At 43.3% G+C, this 25,569-nt stretch overlaps 1 protein-coding gene across 5 annotated transcripts in view; it reads right to left on the bottom strand.

Moving 5' to 3' along the window:
- Positions 1-25,569, bottom strand: part of PTPRG (protein tyrosine phosphatase receptor type G) — a 518,906-nt gene that overhangs the window by 101,384 nt on the left and 391,953 nt on the right. For all 5 annotated transcript variants that reach the window (XM_083424609.1, XM_083424610.1, XM_083424611.1 and 2 more), the window contains exons 7-8: positions 11,569-11,726; positions 8,612-8,804 (exon numbers count right to left, since the gene is read on the bottom strand). In XM_083424609.1, coding sequence (XP_083280735.1) covers positions 8,612-8,804; positions 11,569-11,726 — 351 coding nt within the window. The remainder of the gene's footprint in view (positions 1-8,611; positions 8,805-11,568; positions 11,727-25,569) is intronic.

The following is a 25,569-nucleotide window of genomic DNA, read 5'->3' as shown; positions in this document are numbered from 1 at the left end:
GAGATACTGAAGGGAAAGATCTACAGGGGGATGAAGAACTCCTAATTCTCAATCATATGTGTGTGATTTATTTTTTTTATATTATTTATTTTAAAGACACCATGGGTCTAGTTTGCCTCTCCAATTTAGATGCCAACATGGGAAGGCTCAATAACCTGCACTTCTTATGCCTCATTTTGCTTAGTAAGAAACAGCAGCAATTAGGTATGTGTACATAGGGCATCAGGGACGCAGGTGGCGCTGTGGTCTAAACCACAGAGCCAAGGGCTTGCCGATCAGAAGGTCGGCAGTTGGGTGAGCTCCTGTTGCTCAGTCCCAGATCCTGCCCATCTAGCAGTTCGAAAGCACGTCAAAGTGCAAGTAGATAAATAGGTACCGCTCCGGCGGGAAGGTAAACAGTGTTTCCGTGCGCTGCTCTGGTTTTGCCAGAAGCGGATTAGTCATGCTGGCTACACGACCCAGAAGCTGTACACCGGCTCCCTCGGCCAGTAAAGCGAGATGAGCACCGCAACCCCAGAGTCAGCCACGACTGGACCTAACCGTCAGGGGTCCCTTTACCTTTACCTTGGGCATCACCACCACACCATACATTGAATCCAATTAAGTGAGCTGCCCTCTCCCTGGTGTCAGGTGGGCCATGATCTTGCTGCCCCCCCCATTACACATTCATGATGCACCTTAACTGATGTGTGCAAAGGGTTTGAGATTCTTCCGAGTCTAGTAATTCAAACGGAAGTATCCACTTGATTCCACAGACCAGATGCAGCTGTGGTGGAGCAGTTTGCTTGGATTTGAGTGTCTATCCATCAAACCCTCCAACACCTCACTTCCAGCTGAGCAAAGGCCTTAAAGGAAGTACAAAAATTAGATACAGCTCAGCCTCAACCAAAGTTTACAGTGTGACCTTAATCCCCTTTGCTGCAAAATGGATTTAAATAACCATAAATTGCCAGGACAGTACAAGAAGAATGTCTCACTGCATGTCTATATCCTCCCCAAATTGTCCCTTTTGCTTTAAAACGTTTGAGACTGGGAAGATAGAACAAGTAGGCCCTGCTTATATTTCTAAAGGCAAGACCTTAAAAAAGAAAAAATACCCTTTTAAAGCCCTGGAAACCTGGAGCTGGCACTGCTCCCTGAAAGCACCTCCAAAAGAGCAAATCCTCATGTGCAGAGCAAATTACTCTCTGATTTTCAGAAGGAAAGGGCTGCTTCTGCAGACATTTATTTCTAGAGGCACCTAGCTTCTGCCAGTTTATGGGCACCTACTATGTTTTGCATTTAGATTCCCCATTGATGGGTATGCATTGTTGGGGATATCTAGATCAACAGCAGGAATACCTCCAGACCTTGGCCCTGGAGTTGAATCACACCTCTGACAGTGCAGTGATGATTTGCCGGCATTATTATGAGCAACATTATGCTGGCTTCATTGACAGACACTAATAAATGTTGAAAAGCAAGAGTGCCTGTCTGTAATCCACAGCCCACTTACTCTGGAGTAGTGCCATAAAAAGAAAATAAAAGTCTATGGCACTAAAGTGGGCTGTGGCCATTCTCCATTACTTAATATGGGATGTGTGGCTTTATTTACTACTTGTCAGTCCAGGATCAATAAATCATATACAAGTTCAGGTTATTCTGACTGCCAGATCAGATTTGCACATCACTTTCAGATCTAAAATGCTGCAAAGAAGTCACGTTTTCACCTTGTTGACAATTTTAAGAGTCAGTCTTGATTTACAGTGACAGGAGACAGAAAATAAAACAACATGCTCTGGAAAATAAAAAAAAGGCTTACTGTAGACTCACAGTAAGAACCATAAAAGTCTGGAAAACCAACTGATCAAACTGCTAAGGACCCTTTCATAGCCTTCTTGATTTTTTTTTTTATTGGTCAGATTGAAATATTTGTTTGCTGCTTTTCCAACAACAATGCTAAGCTCAAACCGTCTCACAATAACAACAACAACATTAAAAAGCAACATTATAATCACTACAATCATATAAAAGCCACAACAGCATATAAGTAAGGCAATAAACAAATCATTTCATCCAACGAGTAATAATATTCAATACGAACTCATAGCAATTCAAAGCAGCAGAAATGGCTGCTAAGCACCATCCCTGTACCTGTTGACATACTATCTCTGGGAAGGGGCTAAGCTTTCTTTGTTAATTGTAGCACAGCGGTGACAAAATCACTTCTACCGGCAAAAATGTAGGCAGGTGGGTCTGCATTTCATCTGCTGTGAAAGATATTCCTGAATATTCCAAGTCTGAATGAAAATACTGTCTCGCCAAACCAGAATTCCTATCTCCAGACATGTGAGAACAGAAAGCGGCGACTCAGTTGTGGGGAAAGATAAGGGTGGAATTGGACCAAGACTAAGGGAACTAGGAGGCTGGGAAGGAGGCAAGGATCCTGGCTGGAGGATGGAGTACTTGAAAGAGTTCAGAAAAAGGGCAGGAAGATAAGAATCCGGATCTGGTACAGGTCACAAATGATAAGGGTACTTCCACAAGAGACATGAATAAATACTTCAGAAAAGCAGACATCCAAAACACAGGAAGCTGCCTCGTAGACTATTGATCCATTGAGATCAGCACTGTCTGCTCCAACCTTCCTCAACCTAGTGCTTTCCAGATGTTGTTGGACTACAACTCCCATCATCCCCAGTCAGACACGGGAGTTGCAGTAGTCCAATGATATCTGGAGCGGACTAGTTTGGGGAAAGCTGGTCTGCTCTGACCAGTCACAGCTCTCCAGAGCCTAAGGACATGCAGTGAGTTCATGACTTAGGTGAAATTTGAACAGGGAGTACTAAAAAAAAGTTACGGCTTTGCACCACTTCCACTGTCGAAGGCAGTGATGCTTCTGAATACCACTTGCTGGAAGCCACAGGAGGGGACAGGGCTCTTGGGCTCAGATCCTGCTTGCCAGTTTCCCACAAGTATCTGCATGGCCACTGTGAGAACGGGGTGCTCAATCCCAGGAACAACAAGTGCAGTTTCTACACATACACACACACACACACACACACACACACACACACACGGGCCAGTGCAAATGCACCCTGATACTTTTGCTGTTATTCTCTGACACCATCAACAAGGATGTTAGTCAGCATGTGACCAAAGCTCTTCTATTTTTGTTTGTCAGTAAAAAAAAAAAAAAACTATGTCCACAGTGCTTTTGTGAATGGATGACACCACAGAGGGATGTAGTGATGTTAGGAGTTGAATAAACAGGCTGAGCTTCTTCTGCTCATGGATTTTGATTTCAAGTCATTTCATTTATATGTCAGCAGCTCGGGCTGTGCAGCAGATCAGCCATTTCGTTTCCTCCCTCACCTTTGCTGAGGCAAAGGCTGCAGGAGAGTCACATTGCTGTCTCTCAGCAACAAATACAAGCCAGCCCTGTCACCTTCAGAGGGAGGCATGACAATTCATTTCAGACTGGAAACCCTGGGAGAGCGTATTTCTTTTTTCCAAGTTTGCCAAAATTCACCTAGAGCTTGTTGTCCACTTAGCACGCCAACCAAGCCTGAGAGAACTGCATCCCATTTGTCACTGCAGACAGTGTCTTAACCATAAGCAGCCACTCAAGGACAAGCTGGTCTGAAATGAGCAATCACCACCCCATGTGCCCCACTAAAGAACGGAATAGGGGTGTCCCTGGGAGAAATCGCCCAGCCACCCAGGAAACAGAACTATTCCAGAGTATGTGGTTTCATATAAAAGCTCTGCCAGTCCACTACTGGTGGTGAGGGGGGGGGGGGGAAGGACAGCAATCTGCTCTGGCATAATTCACAAGGCATAGGGCTGAAGAGCTCAAATAGCTGCTCGGTCTAAGATGGAGCAAAACGCCAACAGTCGTCGCCAAGACACCTAGAGACCTGGGCTCAAATCCTAGCTCCCATTTGGTCTTGGCGACCTGAATTCACAGATCATTTTGACATGGTGATCTTTGTCATGTTGTACTAGACCAGGCTTCCTCAAACTCAGTTCTCCGGATGCTTTGAGATTACAGTTCCCATAATCCCTGACCACTGGTCCTGCTAGCTAGGGATCATGGGAGTTGTAGGCCAAAAACATCTGGAGGGCCAAGTTTGAGGAAGTCTGTACTAAACATACTAGTGAAACATCTCCAGCATTTGTTTGAGATTGCCAAAGAATCTGCCTTATGCTGACTATTGATCTACCCAGCCCAGTATTGTTTATTCTGACTGCTAAGGGTTCATCAAAGGGACGCGGGTGGCGCTGTGGGTAAAACCTCAGCGCCTAGGACTTGCCAGTCACATGGTCGGCGGTTCAAATCCCCGCGGCGGGGTGCGCTCCCGTCGTTTGGTCCCAGCGCCTGCCAACCTAGCAGTTTGAAAGCACCCCCGGGTGCAAGTAGATAAATAGGGACCGCTTACCAGCGGGAAGGTAAACGGCGTTCCGTGTGCTGCGCTGGCTCTCCAGATGCAGCTTGTCATGCTGGCCACGTGACCTGGAAGTGTCTGCGGACAGCGCTGGCTCCCGGCCTATAGAGTGAGATGAGCGCACAACCCTAGAGTCTGGCAAGACTGGCCCGTACGGGCTGGGGTACCTTTACCTTTAAGGGTTCATCAAAGCACTTTTGTCCAGCACTGCTACCTACCGAAGATCCTTCTAGCACCATCATCTACAGAAGCCATTCCATGAAGCTCTAATATAGGACAGGGAGAGTGATGGAACTGCAGAGCCTCTCCTTTAACTGTGCAGGGAGAACAGCAACTTTAGGATGCTCTCTTTGAAATCTTTTAATTCCAGTTGCTCATGACAAGTGCTATGTAACTAAGAAACAGTACCCAAGTTTGCTATATCTCCCCTCCTTCCCCCACAACCTCTTTTCCTTTTGTGTTGTGTCTTTAAGATGATAAGCTTGGGGGCAGGGGCTGTCTTATCGGTGACATTTGGCAAGCTGCTCTGGGGGCCTTTTTCTTCTGAAGACTGGGGAAAAAATACCCTGTGCTCCATTTTGGAGGAAGGCTGGGACAGAAAGCTATAAAATAAGATAACTATAAAATAAACAGAATATGCGCTGCAGAAAGTTTCCTAATTCAGGCTGAGCCACACAAATCACATGGGAAGCTGCATGTGCTGTGCTTGCGACTATAAATGTCACAGTATCACTGTAGTAATTCAGTTGGGTCAATGACATAAACCATGCAAAAACATTTTGTGTGAATCAGACCTCAGAGACGCCTTTGCCCAGAATGGAATCAGTCAGCTACTTAATGTTCTATGCATGGAGAATATGAATCAATGTGATGCACCTCGTCCAAGATTTCAAGAGCCTTTGACCAGGCACTTTATGATGCAAATCAGTAGTTTTGGTTTAAATGATCAGCACTGTGGAGACCCAAGTTCACATCCATGCTCAGCAATGAAGAATAGATGATGAACTTACCAAGTGGCAAAGATGTCTAACATGCCTCTGCTTTGTCAAATGGATTAATGGACACGTGGTGGGATTTTTCTCCCCTACCATGCATTTTAGCATGTAGTAAAAACTGGGGTAAGACTTCTTCACCTCAACCCCTTGGCAAATTGGCTTCCTGTACTGGGCAAGCGTATGTTAACCACAAATATATTTTAACCCCAAGCATATTTTAACCATAAACGGCATATAATTAGCATCTCCTGCAAAAAGCAGCCTCCATAGCTCCTTATCCATCACAGCAAATTCCCAGGCTGGGAAGAGTTATGACACTATGGCAGTTGCTTTTTTGGTGCGTTAAAGTTAGAAGAGAAAATGGGTCACTTCAGTAGCAACACTATACTCTTCTCTGATGATGGGCATTATACAGATTTAGAGAGCTGGACAGATGGAAAACAACAGACCTGACCCCCTGGGACAAGGATCTGAGGGAAAATCTAAGCAAACAGGAAGACCTGTAATTGAGGAACACTTATAGATACGAGAGTCAATGCTAACAAGGTTGACTGTTACCCAGGCAAAGACTAAGCCTGACACAGAAGCGTCTAGGTGGAGTCACTCTGGAGCCTGAGGAGGTATCATAGCCTGAGGAACCATCTGACCTACAGCTCTCAGTGCCTCAATACGAGGCAGCATAGCACAGATTTAAAAGTTCCCAGTTTGTCACACACTTCTCATCTGGAAAAAGAGCATCATGTCAGTACTGCAGCAGCTGTATGTGGACTCTGTCCATGCCAGGGATTGGGAAACCTATAGTCCTCCTGACATAGGCCTTCCTCAACTGCAGTTCCTATTCTCCTGGACCACTGGCCCTGCTGGCTGGGGCTGATGGGAACTGGAATCCTGTCATATCTAGAGTACCATGGGTCCCCAGCCCTGTTCTGAATTCTTTATGGCTGTAACCATCCCTAGCACTATAGAGCTGTTTTCAGCCTGGAAACGAGTGTGGAGCCAGAAAAAGGCAGTGTGGCCAGAAGCACTGAGCACTTGATGATACGGCTGTTTCATCATTTCCACACCATCGATCGAGATGAACTCTATCCAGGCATTCACCCCAAGTGGTAAAGCTTCTCAAATACTGTGCAACATGTTACCAAGGCACCTGGGCTGCTCTCAAAACAAAAAGAAGCCCATTTTGTCACTTTCTTATAATGCAAAGCTATTACCTTTCATTAGTGCCCCTGAGGTGAGCAACCCACAGCCAATAAATATTAATGCTTCCTGACAATGATACAACACCGGCTCCAAACACTCATAACCGGAGTGTCATTATTAGGCCTGAGCATGCTACATTTTTTGATTAACCATATTTTTCAGCTCACTTGTGATCTCGATCGCTTCCCCCAAAGCTTTGTTTATGTGCACATATGTACGTGTGGCTGCATGTGGAGTGAATAACAACTCTCCACAGCCCCTCGCTATCTGGGTTCCCTGGGGGAAAGGAAGGCTCACAGAGCCTGCTTGCTTTGTTTATGTCTGATCTCCATGAGGCAGGCTGCATGCCTTTTCAGGACATGCCACAAAGCATGTGAGGCCAGTTTGCATACTGACCTCACATGGGGTGTGTCCCATCATACATTGGGTCCATGTGCCTCAGCAAGTGTGTGAGTTAGTACAGTATAGGTATATCTATCTACATAGCAGATTGAGCTATATATATCAATAGGGACCGTCATGGTTGTGAGTCCTGAAAGACTTGTTCCCTGCCTTGTAGGCCTTTTTCCACCTGGCCTGGAAAGACACGACCCTCAGTGACTCCAGCTACAAAAGCTGAGGCTGCTGAAGAGGCAAGAGGCCACCTTGGCTGACTCTTAGTGCAGACCCAAGTCGTTGAGCCTGAGCTTCCACAGCCGCCACTCACCATGATTGGCAGAACCGGCAGTAACAGCAGTAGACAGGTTCAATGCTTATGGTAACATTTTATTTTCTTCCCAACTATGTTGCTTTAAATGTGCATTTTACATCTGACTTCCTTAGTAATGTTTTCTTTTGAAATGCTTAGGATTTTTCTTTTGTTGACTTTGCTGCATTAAATGTGCATTCTGTAGTCGACCACCTTTGTAACATTTTATTTTGAAATCTTTTAAGATAATATTTTAGCTTCCTGTTAAATGTGTTGCGTTGAATGTACACTTTTAGCTTGACTTACTTCAGCAATGTTTTATTCTGGATTGTTCTATTTGATCTTTTAATGCAGTAAGTCGCTTTGAGATTTTTTCCCTTAAAACTATAAAGCAGTAGAGAAATGAATAACAGCAACAATATACTAGCTTTTATGGGATTTTAAATTTCAGCAGCTTTGGGAAACAATATAATTCATTCATTGATTGATTTGCTAATTAAATTAGGGATTCCTCAGGAAACCTCAATAATTTTCATTACGAAACAAAACTGCCTCCTGAAGCCAGCGGGACGATCAGTGTGACAGCATCCCAGAGACATGGAAAATCTAAAAAGCAACTTAAGCAGAAAGTGTGCTTCATTTAAGGTTTCTGCTTTTCAGCACTTTTACGGAAATAAATGCTTAGCAAAACGTGGGCCCTCTGTAAAGCCTGAAATATCAGTGTACGCATTGGAAGTGGCAGGAGCTACTACTACCCCAAGAATAGAATGATTGTCTTGTGTTTGTTTTAAGCTGTGATGGCCTTTGTCTATGACCAATAAAGTTGGCATCCCATCAGATCACAAGTATTAAAATAAAACAAAATAAAATTGGGAGGGACGCAAGCCTCCCATTTTAGGAACATCACATTTTTGTCTTTTTGTGAAATCAAGGTTCACAAGCAGATCCTTCTGTATATACCAAAGCAGCATGAAATGTCACAGCATTGCTTAGAGTGGTGTTCAAGTATTCTCCATTCAGATTATTAATGCAACAGTCTGGGAGAGCCTCTCATCTTGCTGAGGTTCCCTAATACCCTACCCACAACCTAAGTCTGATTTCCTGGACACGTCTGATGGGCTCACAACAGTGGTTCATCTGGAGGGCAGGAGGGTTGGAGATGTGCTTTTTAAACAAAGCATATTCGCAGTAAGGTGCAACAGTATATTTATGCAGCCCTGAATAGCTTGTGTGAAGAAAAACCCCAAAAGAGCTAAAGGCACAACATTTCCCCTTGTTTTAAATGGTGTACCCCATTTTACCTTTGGAGGCTTCGGTGCCAAGTGGGTTTTCAAAGCTGCTGGTTGTAATTTGGCTCCAAGCGTCCTTCACAGCAGACTTGGAAACTACCCTGTTGTTGAGGCTCTGCTGAGGCCGGAAGTTATTCCTCAGGTATTCCACAGACTTGACGTGGTCTTGCTGTTCCGTGGTAAATATGGAATAGAATGCTTCCAGCTGAATGTAGCAAACCAGCATGAGGGGAAAGAAAAAAGAAGGGGGAAAAAGGAGGGGGCATTAATTAGGGGGGGAAAACCAATGTGGCAAAATCTGGGCAGCTGATAAGAATGCAAAATGGCAGGAAGTACTGATGCCAAGACTGATAAATCAAACAGGAAACCAGGCTGCCCGCTGAAATCACTGCCAACAGCTTTATCTAGCCCCATTTTTAGCCTGCCAAGCGAGCAAACACTTTAGAAACCCTCTACAAAGTTAGTGTCTGGAAGAGGCAAGAAAAATATTCTTTCCGAGCCTCTCTGTACTGTATGTACTCACAGATATATACAGCCCCCTCTTTTGTTTTATAAGGCATTGTGTATGTGTGTTTTACTATTATCCTGCAGAAGAGGGGCACACATTCAATACACAAATCACAGCTCAGCACACAGCCATTCCATCTTTCCATTATTTGTGTTTACAGCAGTATCTAGAAGGGCCAGCGGTTGCTAGAGTGGAGGGACCTATTGTGCTGCAAGCTGTAGATACTATAAAAGCTTGGCCCTGCCACACAGAGATAACAAACTTAGCGCTAGATGGACAGAATGAAGAAGGAGCTAAAAAGAGAGATTGAGGGGGGACGACTACCACTCTGAAGATAGGGGCAAAGCTGGAAATGGATCTTGCTCCTTTCAAGCTCCCTAATGCTCCACTTCAGCCTTTGCCAACCTGGTGCCCTCCAGCTGTTTTAGATGACAACTCTCATCAGCATCAGTCAGCTATGAGGTTGTGCTGGAGTTAGGGTTGTGGAACTCCCTCACTACAGAGGTGCATAGGGTAACTTCATAACACAGTTTTCGGAAGACGGAAAAGATGCACTTCTTTACCTTGGCTTTTCACATGTGAGATGTATATTTTTAGGACCCAACTTACTTCATAGACTATAAGTGGTTTTAAACTGTTTTTTAATATTGTCTTTTAGCTGTCGTAACCCACCCTGGGACCTTAGGGTAATAATAATCCAAAGCAACAAGAGCCTCAAGCTGGCAAAGGCACTGAACCACATGTCTGACACAGCTCTTTGCTGTGCCAGATTTCATCTCTAAGAGGAAAGATCGTCTGCACTTAGATCCAATTACAAGTCATAGAAAACTGGGCAAAAGAAGGCCATGTGCAGTGAAAAGCATGTTTGTGTGTGCGTGTGTGTGCGCACACACACACAAACCAAGCTTGCAAATTGTTTTTGACAAACACTTTAAAAATTCATTTATTTTCCATTGCTTGAAGAACTACCTTCATGAGTGAAACTGATGAAGCAATTTTGATTTTTACCCAAAATGTCCAGGCCCTTGAAAGCACCAGGTTGTTCAAGATCAAACCGTATTTGTTTCTAATACATTTCCAGAACCAACCTATAAAAATGGCAATATATTTTCCAGGATGTATAATGCAATTGCATATGTAGACTGCATTTTTATGTATTTGCGTTGGCAAACTCTGTCAAGTCAAACATTTCATTAAAACGCCGACAACCTGTAAGCCACAGAGGTATAAAAGTGTGTAAACACTTTCCTGAAGTGGGCTGTGGTGAATATGAAAAAAAAAAATTCAGAGGAAAACTAATGGAATGAATAATAACAGTGGCAGCAGCTTACATTTTTCAAGCAAAGATGTGTTCCTGGCTGCAGCTAGGAAGGTTGGGCTCTGTGAGTTCCCTGAATTATGCTTCAATCAGTTTTAGATTATGAGAAGAGGGACTCATTGTAATAGCCAGGAATGAACTCCATAACCAAACAGAAAATACACCTGTTGATTAGATCTAATCCATTTCTTTGACAGCCGTGGATTCTGGAGATAGGACAGGGCAAGAAACTGGGAAAAGGTAAATGATTTGGAGTGTCCTCCGAGTAAAACAACTGAGAAGCAGTGGACTTCACTGTTGTCTTGTTGCGTTCATCTACCTCTGTCAAGGGGGAGCTATTGAATATTTACACTCATTCATTCGGTAAGATCAAGTGACTATTTACATGAGCAGTTCCCTCTCAGATGCCTCTGTTGCAATGAGGTGTATTAACACAAGCAAATAAAAGGCAGGGTAGACTTTAGCAAGGAGACATTTTGAAAACAAAGGTTTTAAATGTCAAAGCCTTTTTAATTGTTAAACATTTAGCTGCATATTTCCACGTTATTACTCAGGGATGTCTCTCAATGAAAATGCCACTCACTGCCTTGATCTACAGCAAGGCCTCCTATGCATTCATTTTAAGGTTCTCGTTCCAGAGGCACACTAATGGCAGCTTTGTGATGTTGTAAAAACAACAACAGACAAAGTTGGTAAATTAACTAAAGCATTACTTTCCTTCCGTAATTAGCCCAAACTACTAAATCTGTGTCTGTGTACTTAGCTGAGTGTCACAGAAGAAACATGAAGAGAGTGAAAGAAGAAAGGATTCTGTGTAAATATTTAGACCACAGTTCAAATGTATCTGAACAGAATGATAATAGCTAAGATCATTTGGAAGGAAATAGAATGTCATGTTCTATTATCTTCTCGTGTCGAGCGGCTCATGCTCAGAGAACAATAAAACAAAATTAGCCAACTTCCTTTTCCATCAACAATATTTTTTTGTGCATTCCTCCTCCTAAAAATTCAATTTTATGGGCCATGCCCAAAATGAAAAGGATCGGAAATCTAGATGCAGCTTAAGTATCAGGGACTGGGTGGAAAAAAGCAAGGAGTAAAAAAACAATGAAGCAGGCAAACTCTTTGTGGATTCAAACCTACCTGGCGATAAGAGATAGGAACAGGCATGCGAAAAACAATCCATTCCACAATCTCACTACACGGAGGGGTGGTCAGTGACCCTGTATACCGATAATAACTTCCCAGAGATGCTGGCAGGACTTCCCTCAAGACGAAAGGGTCCAAGAAGGTCTCTTTCTCTGTAAAAATAAAGGCAGAAGCAAAATGGTGTGATTTTAAAGTGATGGGCAACACAAATTAGTCAGAATATATTTTACACGCCTCCAGCCATATCCTGTGATTTTGGTTTCCTGCTACTTAAAGAAGGCTCCTTAAACACATGGGTTACTAGCCGCGATGGCTTGGTTCTACTTCCTCTAAGGGAGGCAACAAGTCTCTGAATATCACAAATGGGGAAAGTGCTTGCAGGCTTCTCCTGATTGGCCACTGTGATAACAGGATGTTGGACCAAATGGGCCTTTGGCTTGATCCAGCAGACTCTTCTTTCATTTTTAGTGCATTGGCACACTTAGGACCAGCATCAGGAACCGGCATCCTTGGGCAGCTGCAGAACCCATTGCTGATGTGTGTATTGATGCCTTACTTACTCCACCCTTTCCCAGTGTAGCACTCCAAGCCAAATCAGGATCTAGCCAATGCTGGGCAGTAAGTGGAACTGCTGTTCAGCAGTGGAACAGACTTCTGCCAGAGGTGGTTGACTCTCCTTCCCTGGAGGCTTTCAAGCAGAGGTTGGATGGCCACTTGTAACATATGATTTAGGTGAGACTTCTGCATTGCAGGAGGTTGACCCAGTTGGCCTTTGGGGTTCCTTCCAAATCTACAATTCTATGATTTTATGATTCTACACAAAAATGTTAGAAAATCTCAGATGTTCCACACTCTTTAGTATTCTTAACATTTTCAAGTATGTTACATAGATAGACTCTTCATACAGCTCTCCTCCCCCGATGGGACTGCCCGATATTTATATAAGAAACAGACGGCAAGGCCGTTCTTTGTTCAAGATGGCTCAATGGATTCATGAATTGAGCATGGATTTGAATTCAGACGTCTTGGCACTCTAGCCACTTGATTCCACCAGCTGTCATATTTGCCGAAATTCTAACATCTTTCTAACCCTTTTAGCATGCAAACCATTTTCTATAATGGTCAGTTCATCCACCCGGACAAGTACGGCTCGGAGAGTGTGACTATAAATTCACGGTGTTTGGTATTCAGATCAGGTCTGCCAAGTCCAGATCAAATCTTCATCAGCTGGACTAGACTGATAGCTGAAGCAAGTGCCAAATATGATTTATTTCATGTGGAGCAGAGGTGAGCAACTTGTTCAGCACTGGAACGATATTTCTACATCAGATATGTATCACAAGCCAGAAGTCGCACCAAATTGCATATTTCAAGTGCAAGTAATTAACATAATATACATACTGTTTTCACAAACTTGGTGCATGCCCAGCTAGAACTATGCTGAAAAATTATTCCTCTGAAACAACCTTCCTGTTACAAGTGAAACAACTCAAATGTGACAAAGGTGAACCCCTTTGAAATGCGCAGATATAAAAAAATATATAGCAATTGAGGGAACAACAAACGAATAAACACAACCAATCTTTTTGGGCTACCTTTCAGCAGTTCTGCCATACCTTTGTCAAACATTCCTCTATGACTGTAAGAATTTGGAGGTTGCTTTGAAAACATTCCAATATTAAAGGGAAAAGAAAACTATGTGAGGGCCTATACCCACCTACACTCGAGCAAGCCTCATTAAATGCAGAGGGACCTACTTCATAGAAAACATGCTGTCAAGTGTGGTATGAAGTCCATGAAATATTACGGTGTCCATCCCTCATCATGAAAACAGGGGTATCAGATTCACCTTTCCTTCCTACCTGCCTTTTTCTTTAACCTTAGGAAATAATATGAGCAGCTTTAAGGAACGTAAGGCAACACAAAGACCTTACCCACAATAGCAAATGATAATTCACAGGTTTTGGTGCTGGAGTGGGCCATGCACAACTGACATGACAACCGTTAGTGTTAGAACTCTTAGAACAGATATATTTTATGTTTCACACCCTCCTCTTCTCACAGCTGGCAAATAAAGAGGTCGCCTCAGCCAGGGCTTGTTTTTGGCTAGAACCCACCGGAACTCAGTTCTGGCGCCTCTCAGGTGGGCACCATTGGCCATTCTAAGAAAATGAGGAAGATGCTCTTGGTGAGTTCTGACACCTCTTTTTCTAGAAAAACAGCACTGTCCTCAGCCATGGTGAGGGTGAAGGTGAGGGTGAAGGTGCACTGAGATCTATGAGAGACATACAGCTAGACTGCATGCAACCTGGCTACAGGATATTCTTTTCTCAGTGTTGAGAAAAGACCACACACAGCATGAAGAATCAGGAGCTCACAAGCACGGATGTTTAAAGGGCTGCCTGGGCCTGGCAAGTCATGTTACAGGAAGGAGGAGGGAAACATCATGGCTTGAGCAGCCATTTTGTTCTTCAGCAAACTGCAGAATTTGCACAGCCTTCAGAAGAGGAGAGACTTATTCAGGTCTGCCAAGCAAGGTAGAGAGAGATGCTAGTTATAGCCATGCTATAGCCAAAGTGAGAAGGGATGGAAAAGTATCTCGCTTCTGTGGCTTCTCTAATCTACAGAATTTGTGAGTGAGGTGCTTTGTTATATTATTTACACACACACACACACACACACACACACACACACAGAGTCTCTCTCTCTCTCTCTCTCTCTCTCTCTCTCCCACATGGAATCATGACACCCCACAATCGGGGGATAAGGGTGAATTGTTGAAAGAAGTCATCTGCAACGCAGGCTCCAGATAACCCTCCCTGCTTACATTACTTCCACAAAGGCTCTGGAGCAGGACGAACCTCTAGGCTCATCATATAGCCACATCCTTGGCCTGAGGTCATGCCACCACAATCCTCCACTGCAAGGACTCCACTGCAAATACTACCATCAAATCTTATCTTGGAGCTGACACTTACAAAATTGGGCGAGGCCACTTTAAATTAAAACAGCTCACAAACTCCACATGAAACATACTGTCATCAGTTTGGGGATTAACGTGTTACACTCCTCTTTTTACAGACCACACCTTAGAGGAAAAGGGACATAATTTCATTTTCAGATAAGCACTTTAGTCAGCAAAGTGAAATCTGCTGACGTTCATCAACTTTGCTAAAATCTACGTTTTGGAAAATCCAGAAGACAAAAACAAAACAAAACAAAAGGGGAAGGAACAGCCACTGGCAATAACAGATCTCCACTGTTCTTTCACCGGCATCCCCTGCGGTTCTTGCGATTAACTGGCCAAATCCCCTACTATTGCTATGAAAAAGGTAACAGCAAGGTTCTTATTAAGTGCTTTATGCCTAGAGTTGGTTCCGACTCGCAACAATGGAACTTCTCCCATGCTGTGCAAGCTTATTTCCTTTGCCTTGCTGCTTTCACTGGATTCTTTCTGGAGATGTTTTTATATATTTAGTCAGATAAGGAGCAACAAGATAATCTTGTTATCTTGTGTAATGAAATCTTCAGATCCCCCCCCCCTTTTTTCTTCTTCTCTTCTTCTTCCAGGTAGTGTAACATCAAATATGTTCAGCAGGCTTTAGGAAGCATATACTGTAGGAAGATTTCCAAGTTAAAAAATGGATGAATCTAAGTCTTCCTTCGTGCAATGCATGATGATCACTAGCGCAATGGCTTCAAAAAGGATTAAGCCATGGTGGAAAGGAATTCAGGGCTACCTAGTCATTTTAAAGGGTAGCCTCAACCTGCCAAGCTATTACCTTGGGGTCCCTGTGTTAACGGAAAACAAGAGATGTAATTATCTATTGAAAATTAACTTTCAGTTTACTGAAAGATTATTTATTTAAACAAGATTTATATGCTGAATAATCAGGAAAACCTCCAAGGGGTTTGCAAAAAAACTGTAACAAATAGTTCATAAATTAATACAGAACATACACCCATAATATAAAATTCCATAATATAAAAAAAGACTTTGCCAAGTTTCTGAGCATTAAAACACTTTCCCTTGTGCATCTCTGACAGATCCAATTCTAATACTATTTTGCCTTTTTAAAATTCTATTTGCCAACATCCATGATATAAGAGGAAGACATCAACAAACACAAATCCAGCTTGATTTCAGATTAAACCTCTGCACCACTGCAACAATTTATAGTGATATCTCAGGTTAAGTACTTAATTCGTTCCGGAGGTCCGTTCTTAACCTGAAACTGTTCTTAACCTGAAGCACCACTTTAGCTAATGGGCCCTCCTGCTGCTGCTGCGCCGGAGCACGATCTCTGTTCTCATCCTGAAGCAAAGTTCTTAACCTGAAGCACTATTTCTGGGTTAGCAGAGTCTGTAACCTGAAGCGTATGTAACCTGAAGCGTATGTAACCTGAGGTAGCACTGTATAGTGATATAATCTGACTCCCTTTTCTGATATGTTTTGCAGCCGGTACACATTGGGCCACATGTGTTACAGAGCTACTACTGTCACCATTTCTGTCAGGGTTTGCCTGCCTGCTTGTGTGAAAAAAGATTTCAGAAGGCAATCTCTTGGACCTCTATACTGTATTGGCCTGAATATAAGCCTCAGTTTCCCCCCAAATTCCGACCGTGAAAAGTTGAAGTGTGGCTTATATTCACAACCTTATGGTACGCAGCCAGGAGTGCGGGGCAAACAGCGCCAGAAGCGTGGCAAAACAGTGCCCGCCCCGTGTGTGGTCCCCTGTCCTCACCCATGGCCAGGATGGGAGAGAGCGAGGAAGGGGAAAGGCCGCCAGCAACGCAGCGCAACTCCCCCCCCCCCCCAAGTATGCAGACAGGAGCAGCAAGGAATGGAGTGGCTTATATTCAGGCATTTTCTCTTTTTTCCCTCTCCCCCCTCCAATTTTAAAGGTGCGTCTTATATTCGAGTGTGGCTTATTTTCGGGCCAATACGTATAAGGGGCAGGCTAACAGATAACGAGTGACCTATTCCACCTGAGGTTGACCACAAAAACCAACAGGAAGGTTGGCCTTGTTGGGGAAACCATCTAAGACTGCAGAAGGTACCTTGGAAACGCAGCTCAGTAAAGGCCTTTCTTAAGAAACCAGTGAAAGTTTGGTCAGATAACAAGCTCTAAAATGCTCTGTTCTCAGGATACCAAGGGGAAAATCCGTTATTTCTAATTAGTTGGAGGTCCCTTCTGGATTCTATCCAGAAGAGGCGGTCCCTTAGTTGACACTTACTCAAGATCAAAGCAGAGCTCGGTTTTGGAAAACAGTAATAGTCTAATACAGCTTGACTTGCTTTCCTGAGTTGGTTATCACCCAATTCCATATAACACAGTACAGGAATATGCTCAATAGGCATAGTAGCAATTTTTTTAATACCCGCGTGCCGTCTGTTCTTGCTGATATTCCGGATGGTAGAGAGTATAGCTTCTGAAAATATATATACTCTGCACAGTTTCTAAAACTTTAATGGAGCTTAGATCAGAGCCCCAGATCTCAACACCATTTTTTGGAAGCTATGATCTCTACCATCAGGAATATCAACAGCACAGAGTACCATAAAGCATTTGAGTAAGCACTTTGCCACCAAATACCTTTAGGGCAGATTCAATTATTGTAACAGAACTTCATCAATGCCCCTATGGTTTTTTGTGCCTTGACTCTAACTGCCTCCATATGAAGCTTCCAATAGTCTCACCTGAGTACATCCAGGTATCTGTAAGAGTGAGTTTGTTTCATAGCTTGCTGATATACGCACCATTCATACCTAGGACTGTGATCGCCAAAAATCATAATCTTGGTTTTAAGAGTAATTTATAGATAGGCTTTCCTGTTTACAGTATGTACTGAAAGACCTCCCACAAGATTTTTGAGGCCCAATTTGGAAAAAAAGAGAAGAGCACTAAATTATCTGCATACATCAATACTGAGATCTTTCTGTTCCTAATTACTGGACAGGGGGAGTTTGCATTGGCACAATATGGCACCAAATCATTAATATAAATGTTTAAAAGAGTGGAAGCCAGAATACAACCTTGCTTCACTCCTTGTGACATTTTAAAAGCATCAGTCACATCACCATTTAAACCTATTCTGACCCTCATTTCTGTATTGCTGCATAATTATTGGATCAATAGCAGAAGTCTGCAGTCAATGTTAGCAACTTGAAAATTTCTCCCACAGTCTGTTTTGATTAACAGAGAGGAATGCAGCAGAAGGATCAATAAAGGCGACAGAAAGATTATTCTTAATGTTCTTAGTATAGTTCCTTATAATATGTTTCGGAGTAAAACATTAATCAATGGTACTGTGTCCGCTGAATTCCACTTGTTTGTCATGAATAAGGCTGTTATTTTGCAACCAGTCTGATAATTTTTAAAGGATATATCAAGAATATATATCAAGAATATAGCTTTGAGCAGATGTCTAACAACCTAACTGGCCGATAGGAAGGATCCAAAAACTATTCCTTTTTTTATAAATTGAGAAAATGATACCCATTTTCCATCTAGAGGGCATTTGGCCCATGTTGTTTATCGTGGTAAATAAACCAGCCAGGATAGGCACCCACCATTCTATGTACAGTTGTACCTTGAAAGTCAAACAGAATCCGTTCCAGAACTCTATTCGACTTCCAGAACATTCAGAAACCAAAGTTTCTGATTGGCTGCAGGAAGCCGTGGAAGCCCCGTCAGACATTTGGCTTCAAAAAGTACGTTCGAAACCTAGAACACTCACTTCCGGGTTTCGATCGTTTGGGAGCTGATTTGTTTGGGAGCCAAGGCATTTGAGACTATATTCCTTATAGAGCTTTGATGGAAGCATATCTTCTCCAGGAGCTTTTTTAAATTTTCAGGTAGGAATAAGGGCTTTTATCGCATTGCAGGAGACCGGTTGCCATCCAGGTAAGTTATACAATCTTGGTACATGTGATTGTCCAGAATGACCACCAAATGTATTGGAGAAATATTTAATCGAATCAGAGGCATGAATTGAGGCTTCCTGTGATGATCTCACTTCATTTAAACCCCAGGCCATTAGTTCCCAGAATTTGTCTTCCCTCTGTTTCATTACTGCTTGTTCCAATTTCTGCCACTGGTTTTTCATATATTCAAGCTTTATTGTTTTCGAGCAGATATTTATTTTTAAAAGACTTTTTTGTATTCCTATCTATGTTTGATCAAATTTTTCATTGATTCCCCTGGTGGATTCTTATGCAAATTCCTAATTGCCTAAACCAGAACTTTTTTAGCCACTTTGTCAAACCAGCCAATATGTGTTGATTGTGTGTACTTGGTAATTGTAAAAGTTATCAAACTGGACATGAGTTCTGTGACAATTTGCTGGAAGACATCAACAGGATGTGAAGACTTGCTCACAAAAAGCTGATGCAAGCTCCTCAGATGATTACTATATAGTGTCTCTTGAACAGCACTGCTCAATTTGTTCAGATAAGTATATTGATCCTTAGGTATGTCCACAGCACTCCTGTGAAGAATATATAAATTATACAAATTCCAACAATTTCAGGCTCTGTGCGTTATATTTCTTGAACAAATGTTTGCAAGAAAATGATTTTAAAAAACCAAACTTTAAAACCATAATGAAATTTATCAAATATAAATAAAACCAACAGATTAAAAACAAAGATTGTGGTTTAGTCGTTTAGTCGTGTCCAACTCTTCGTGACCCCGTGGACCACAGCATGCCAGGCACTCCTGTCTTCCACTGCCACCCGCAGCTTGGTCAAACTCATGTTGGTAGCTTCGAGAACACTGTCCAACCATCTCGTCCTCTGTCGTCCCCTTCTCCTTGTGCCCTCAATCTTTCCCCGCATCAGGGTCTTTTCCAGGTAGTATTCTCTTCTCATGAGGTGGCCAAAGTATTGGAGCCTCAGCTTCACGATCTGTCCTTCCAGTGAGCACTCAGGGCTGATTTCCTTAAGAATGGATAGGTTTGATCTTCTTGCAGTCCATGGGTCTCTCAAGAGTCTTCCCCAGCACCATAATTCAAAAGCATCAAAGATGCATAATAAAATTATAATTGTGGGTAGGGCTTGCCTACACAAAAATGTTTTTGTTGTGTTTTTTTTGCAGACATCAAAAATAATACAGCAAAGGTGCCTGCTTAACATTAACTATCCACACACTATCCCAAAAGCTGGCTCCAGAACCCTCAGGTGTGTTGCTGCTGTATGATTGTTTCACTTACCTCTTGGCCTGGGTTTGAACTAGATGATGCGCAGGGGTTCCATTCCTGGCCCCCGTGTGTGTTGGTGGAGCATGCATAAGCCTATTCCGGCTCCTCCCTGTTCCACCCCCATTTCTCCCTCTTCCAGGTTTAAAAGGACCCGCCTATCAGTGGTTGCACATCAATTGGACGTGCCTAAAATGGGCCCCACCTGTACTGTGTCTGCTGTCTCATATCAATTGTGGGGACTTTCTTTCTTCTTGAGAATTCTACCCCTCCATTAGGCAAATTCATGTAGAACGGGTATATCAGTGGCAGCAAGTAGGATGACAACTAAAAATGAATTCACCTTATTCAGAGGCACTTTGTGTCTGATTGCTGAGTGTCTAGCCTTCTCGATTTGAATGGACACTTTGAGTTAGTGCGATTCATCTTTTCATCATGGTTCTCATCGCTTCCTTGGCTTAGGCCAAGGGAAAGGGGAGGAAATTCAAGCTTCCCCAGGTGTAACTAATGCAGGTGGTTCTTCTGAAAGTACCGTTTCTCTTCCTGTGGCCCAGGGGCACTTCACACATTAAAAGTTTTCCTATAGAGAGATAATCTCCATGTAGGAGACGTGCTTACCCAATGTGCAAAATGCAGCACGAGTGCTTTTCATCCTTCATTTCATTTTCAAAATAGGCTGCTAATTGGTATACATACAAATCTTGCCAAACTGAGATCATTAAAAAGGGGGAATAAAATCAGAAGTGTGCAGTTAGCATATGTCTGAATTAAATCCAGGCTAAGGAATTGCTCTGGGGATATGAGGGCAGAATAAACTCTCCTCCTAGCTTCAAAACAAGATGCCCAAAACGAGACACAGAATTGTCTTCTTATTTGCACAAAACTGAGGACAGCCCCAATGACTGATTCAATCAGCTGCTATTCAGTTATTGGTGTTTCGCTTCCCCTCTGCAGCCTCCTTCCCTAAAACAAGGTCAAATTATTGAAGGATTTCTCCTGCTGCCTTTCCCTATGACTGCAGCTTTCACCTCTATCTTTACCCCACTACAAGGAGGCCCTAGACTAGTTTCTTATGTAGTACCAAGACATGTATGGATTTTATTATTTTAAATGTTCTAATCATACACCTTCACTCTCCCACAGCTTTTCCCACAAGGTCAGGGTTCCTCTTCCTGCCCCTCTCCCTCATTGTACAAGGCTTGTTCACACATTATGTTGAGTGTAGGGAAAAGCTGTCTCTGTGCATCTATAGGAGCTTGTGTGAAATATCTGTACACAGCTGCATAAGACTATACACTCAGTAGATGTTACATGTGAATGAATGCACAACGGTAAAGCTCAAACTGTTTGTGTACACAGCCACAAAGACTGTGTGCTTGTTGAATGTAGCATGCAAACATCCTTATGGTATATCATATAGGCTAACTGTAGGGAGGGACATAAAATAGATAATTTAAATGAGGCAAACAGAAGTTAAGGAAAGTGCCCTGGAATCTTTGTAGGTTCTGTACACCCTTTCTCTTACCGGGCCTGCATATTGAATCTTCTTTTATTTTTAAAGGTGGTAAACCATCCAGCTATATTCCTCGCAGAGAACAAGGCCACTCAGAGCTGTGGTCAAGTTTGCTGCTGGCTTGGACATTAGGCAAGTGACGGGGACTGTCCAGGGAAGAACCACTGATGAAGAAGAACCACTGCCACCTTGATGAAAAACTAATGCAATATAATATATATGGAATTTGAGGATGGGGAGAGGGGAAAGTTTGCCTTGAGACGAGATCAGGGCTGTGGGAAACTTTTTTTAATGCCAAGGGCATTCCCTTGGGGCAGTCTGACAGGACACACATGCTAATGTTGGGTAAGGCCAGAGACAGTGGTAGACACCCCTTTTCTCCCTCCCTACCACCCCCTTTTCTATCTCTCTCTATTTCTGATACCCTCTCTTCTCTCTCATTATTCCCTGCTGGGTGAGGAAGAGGTCACTTTGCCAGAGGGCGGAAGAGGGTTTTTCTCCATTCCCTCTTCCATTGCTCTATGCATTTTGGCTCCATCTCTCTAGGCTTGCCATAAATCCAGAAAATTCCAGACATGTACAGAAATGGGATGCCTAAAATGGGGATTCCCCCCCCCTGGTTTTTTTGTGTGGGGCGCACAGTGAGGGCTCCAGCTGCCCATGGCACCGCTGCTATTGGTGCTGGCTACTGCCTCCCTCGCTTGGCCATGTAGAGCCGCACAGTCAGGGAACTGCTTCTCCGAGGTGCGGGTGGCATGCTAGGCTGCAGCGGTGCTTCAGCACCTGCCATGTCTTTCCCAGGTGCCTGGACCCGCCATTTACGTCTCCGAGCCTGCCCGCCCAGCCACAAGGTGAGAGCGCTGCTGTCCAATGGCTCCCACTGTCTCCTGCAGGCAAGAAGGAGGCAACACAGGCTCATATGCAAGTGTGTTATTCCAGAAACTGGAAGCAAGAGAATCACTTTCACTCTTCATGAACTCTGTGATCCAGGGAGGTTGGGCGGCCTGTAGCCCTAGCGGACTGCGCTCCCCCCATCCTCCACTCCTGGCCTGAGGCGACTCTATGGTCCAGGAGGTTGGTTGGGCTCCTTGCGGGCAGCAGTGGAAAGGGAAAGCTGGTTTGAAGAGGAGCCACAGTGAGAAGGCAGGGAATCCAGGGCGGGTATTGGGCTCTGGGGTGGCCTTCTTACGTGGGGTCATAATTTTCGATGTTTTCCTTAAAAAGGCTCAACAATTTTGAGGGTGTCCAGAAATATGGCAAGCCTACATCTCCCCATTTATTGACTTCCTGCACTCCTCTGGTTCGCCCAGGCTCCCCTCCACCCAACCACATGGAATTTCATCCTTGAGCTGCAAGTTTCCCACATCTGCATTAGATGCCTTAACTGCCTAGAGCCTAACAAGATGTTTCCCATGCTCTTCAGCTTCCTATAATCCCACAGGATGTTCCTTGCATGCACTTCGGCCCACCTAACCCAACAGTGGCAACATCACATCCTTGCATAGGTCCTCTCTTTGTGTATAAACCTTTACATCAGAAGTGGCTAACCAGCGACTAACCAAATGGACTACAACTCCCATCATCCTTACTCACTGGCCATACTGGTGGGCTGATGGGAATTGGAGTCCAATAACATCAGAGGAACACAGATTAGCTACCCACGATTTCTATCCTCTGCAGTAGCCGAGAGGTACCTGTGACACACTCGCTAACAAAATACTACGGAGCCTTGAATGTTCCATTTACAGAAGAATAGCATTTTCTCAAGCAAAATAAATAATAATAATATTTGAGTCGGAGTGTTATTTGATCACTAACAGAAACACTATCTTGAGTGAAGTTGTGTAGACTGTACTGAAAATGAGACACAAAGATATATTTATTGAAGCACAACAAACACACTCAATTGTGCTGGAATTCCCTGAGGTCTTTGGCAGTCGCTTTGTACATTCTAATACTTTATTCTCATTAACACCTAGTAACTCTTTGTTTGCATGTAAGTTAAACTCTTTGTGTTCCTGTCTAAAAATCAGTATAACTGCTAATTTGTGCTCGGTATTTAAAATTATACATTGTGATTTTAAATACTGGACCGCAGAACTGGACCAAGGAGAATATATATTTCCTTTTAATCTAAGACTAGAAGTAGAATGAAGCTCATATTCCACTACCAAGGATTTTTTGTACCATATGCTGACAATATTATATTTTAATAATTAATCGTTCATCAAAGGAAAGATGAGCAGGAATGCTAAATTCAAAGTTATTCAGATTGCAAAAATGAATAATGCATGACTTTTATATTAAATACACACTGTAATACGTAGTCTACATTTCATCCAGCCCTGCCTGTCTTCCATTTTTAAACATTTTGAACTGAAATATGAATTATCAACCCAGGGAAACTTATTTAGACAAAAGACAGCCTTATTTGAATGCAAACTTGAAGTATCCTGCTATGATTAAATTTTGGTTATCAATTAGGTGGAATTTATTTTAAGTGTCTGGGAAGACAAAGTCAGTTGCAGAAGGCAGCATCTCTTGGGGGAGGGAAGAAGGCAGTCTTCTGATTGCAGTTAAATAGAGTTTCTGCCCGTGTGCTCAAATGCTTGACAAGTAGGCCGTTTTGGACGGCTGCCTCTACCAGGTATTGCAAAAGCAAATAACACAACATCACAGGCATAGTTGTTTGTTCAGTCCACTTAGTTCACGCAGAGATTTTGGCTGTTTCATAATATATGCCCTAGATTGCTGGTAGTCACCTTCCAGCTTTCTTGTGACAACGAACACTGCTATTGATATATTCAGGTGTTCTAGCTGTTGCTCTGTTTTTTACTCCCCTTGCCTTTGGCAGAGCGAATGGGGTGGAACCTGAGAATTTCGGAATACTAAACTGATGTTCTACAACTGAGCTAGGGCCAGTTTAATGACTTTGTTTGGGTATCATGCCTGAGAAACGCCTGCACATGAGATCTTTGAGAGCTGCAGTGTTGGGCTATCACTGATCTGGCCTCAGTATGAGGCAACTTCATAAATGCAAAAAGGTCATCCCTTAGTTAGAACTCATAAACTTGAGAGTAGCTTGACCAACGCAGCGCAGGGCATTAATATCCTTGTTCCCCACCTATTATAAATGCTGGTGACACGGCATTCATTAATGCACTCCAAGACAATCGGCTAATGTGCTGCTAATGGCTTTCGCATGACGGTGCGCACAATGTGCGTGCCTGCCAAACTTAACACAAATCTCTCACATCGGTGAATTGCCCTTTGCAAAAGAAAGCCACGACTGCTGACGAATCAACCTCATATAAGGTCAAGGCCACGAAGTTACACTTTGAGAAGCAATGCCTGTCTGTGGGCGTCCCATCCCTTAGCTCTCTTGTGCATCCATTACAATAATGTTTCATGACAAGATTGGTCCTGGGACTGCTAATGGAACATGGAGGCTTTTCCTTCCAAGGCAACTGCTCTCTGAAAGCTGTGCCAACTGTAGAGAAACCACAAGGCTGCTGGTTGGTTACAGATGAGGATGGACTCTAGCCAGTTTCCTCTGCACAAAAGGCGCAGATCAGGAAGACAAGTACCCCTAGGATGACTCCTCTTAGCAGATGCAGCAGAGACTGCTAAATGGCAGAGGAACAAAGAAGCTCTGTGCCTTAATGCTCAACTACCTACAATCCAGCAGTTTGCCACTTTCCTCATTCCTGCTTATTCTGGGTAATATTTCATCCTACATTCAAAATGGTTTCCGATTCAGCTAGCTCCAGTTCATAACTCTCTGGCAAAAAGAAAAACTCCCAAAAGTGAACGACATGTTAAACCCATTCCTTTTTCCTGCTCGGGAGGTTATTAATCCCTTCCCGGTACCACTTTGTGACTGGGTCACATTCTGACAGCTGAAAAGAATGTTCAGTCTGTCAGGAGGACGTTTTGGTGTCACTGCTTAAACAATCGGCTTTCTGGAGCACTTGTTGTAAACTAGAAGTGAATGCCTGAAAGTGGAAGTACAGATCCTGCGCAGATATTCAAAGTGCACTCACACAGGTCCTGCTATCTGTTCGCTCGCTATGCGAAAATTCACTTATTTATATGTAAATAATTATACCCAAACCTCGCTATTAACACAACCGATTCAGATATCCAAAGACTAGTCGTTTGCCCATTTCCTTATTTCCTTGCCTGTTTGTGCTTTGCTGATCGGCAGCAGCCATTTCTGAACAGAAACCACGCAGGGAAGGAGGGAGATTGGATGAATCAGAGAGCAGAAGAGATTGGACAAA

This window comes from Podarcis tiliguerta, assembly GCF_965153285.1.
Source record: "Podarcis tiliguerta genome assembly, chromosome: 2".
Taxonomy (NCBI): Eukaryota; Metazoa; Chordata; class Lepidosauria; order Squamata; family Lacertidae; genus Podarcis; species Podarcis tiliguerta.
The sequence above is the reverse complement of the archived record's forward strand: the minus strand, read 5'-3'. Positions and strand labels throughout refer to the sequence as shown.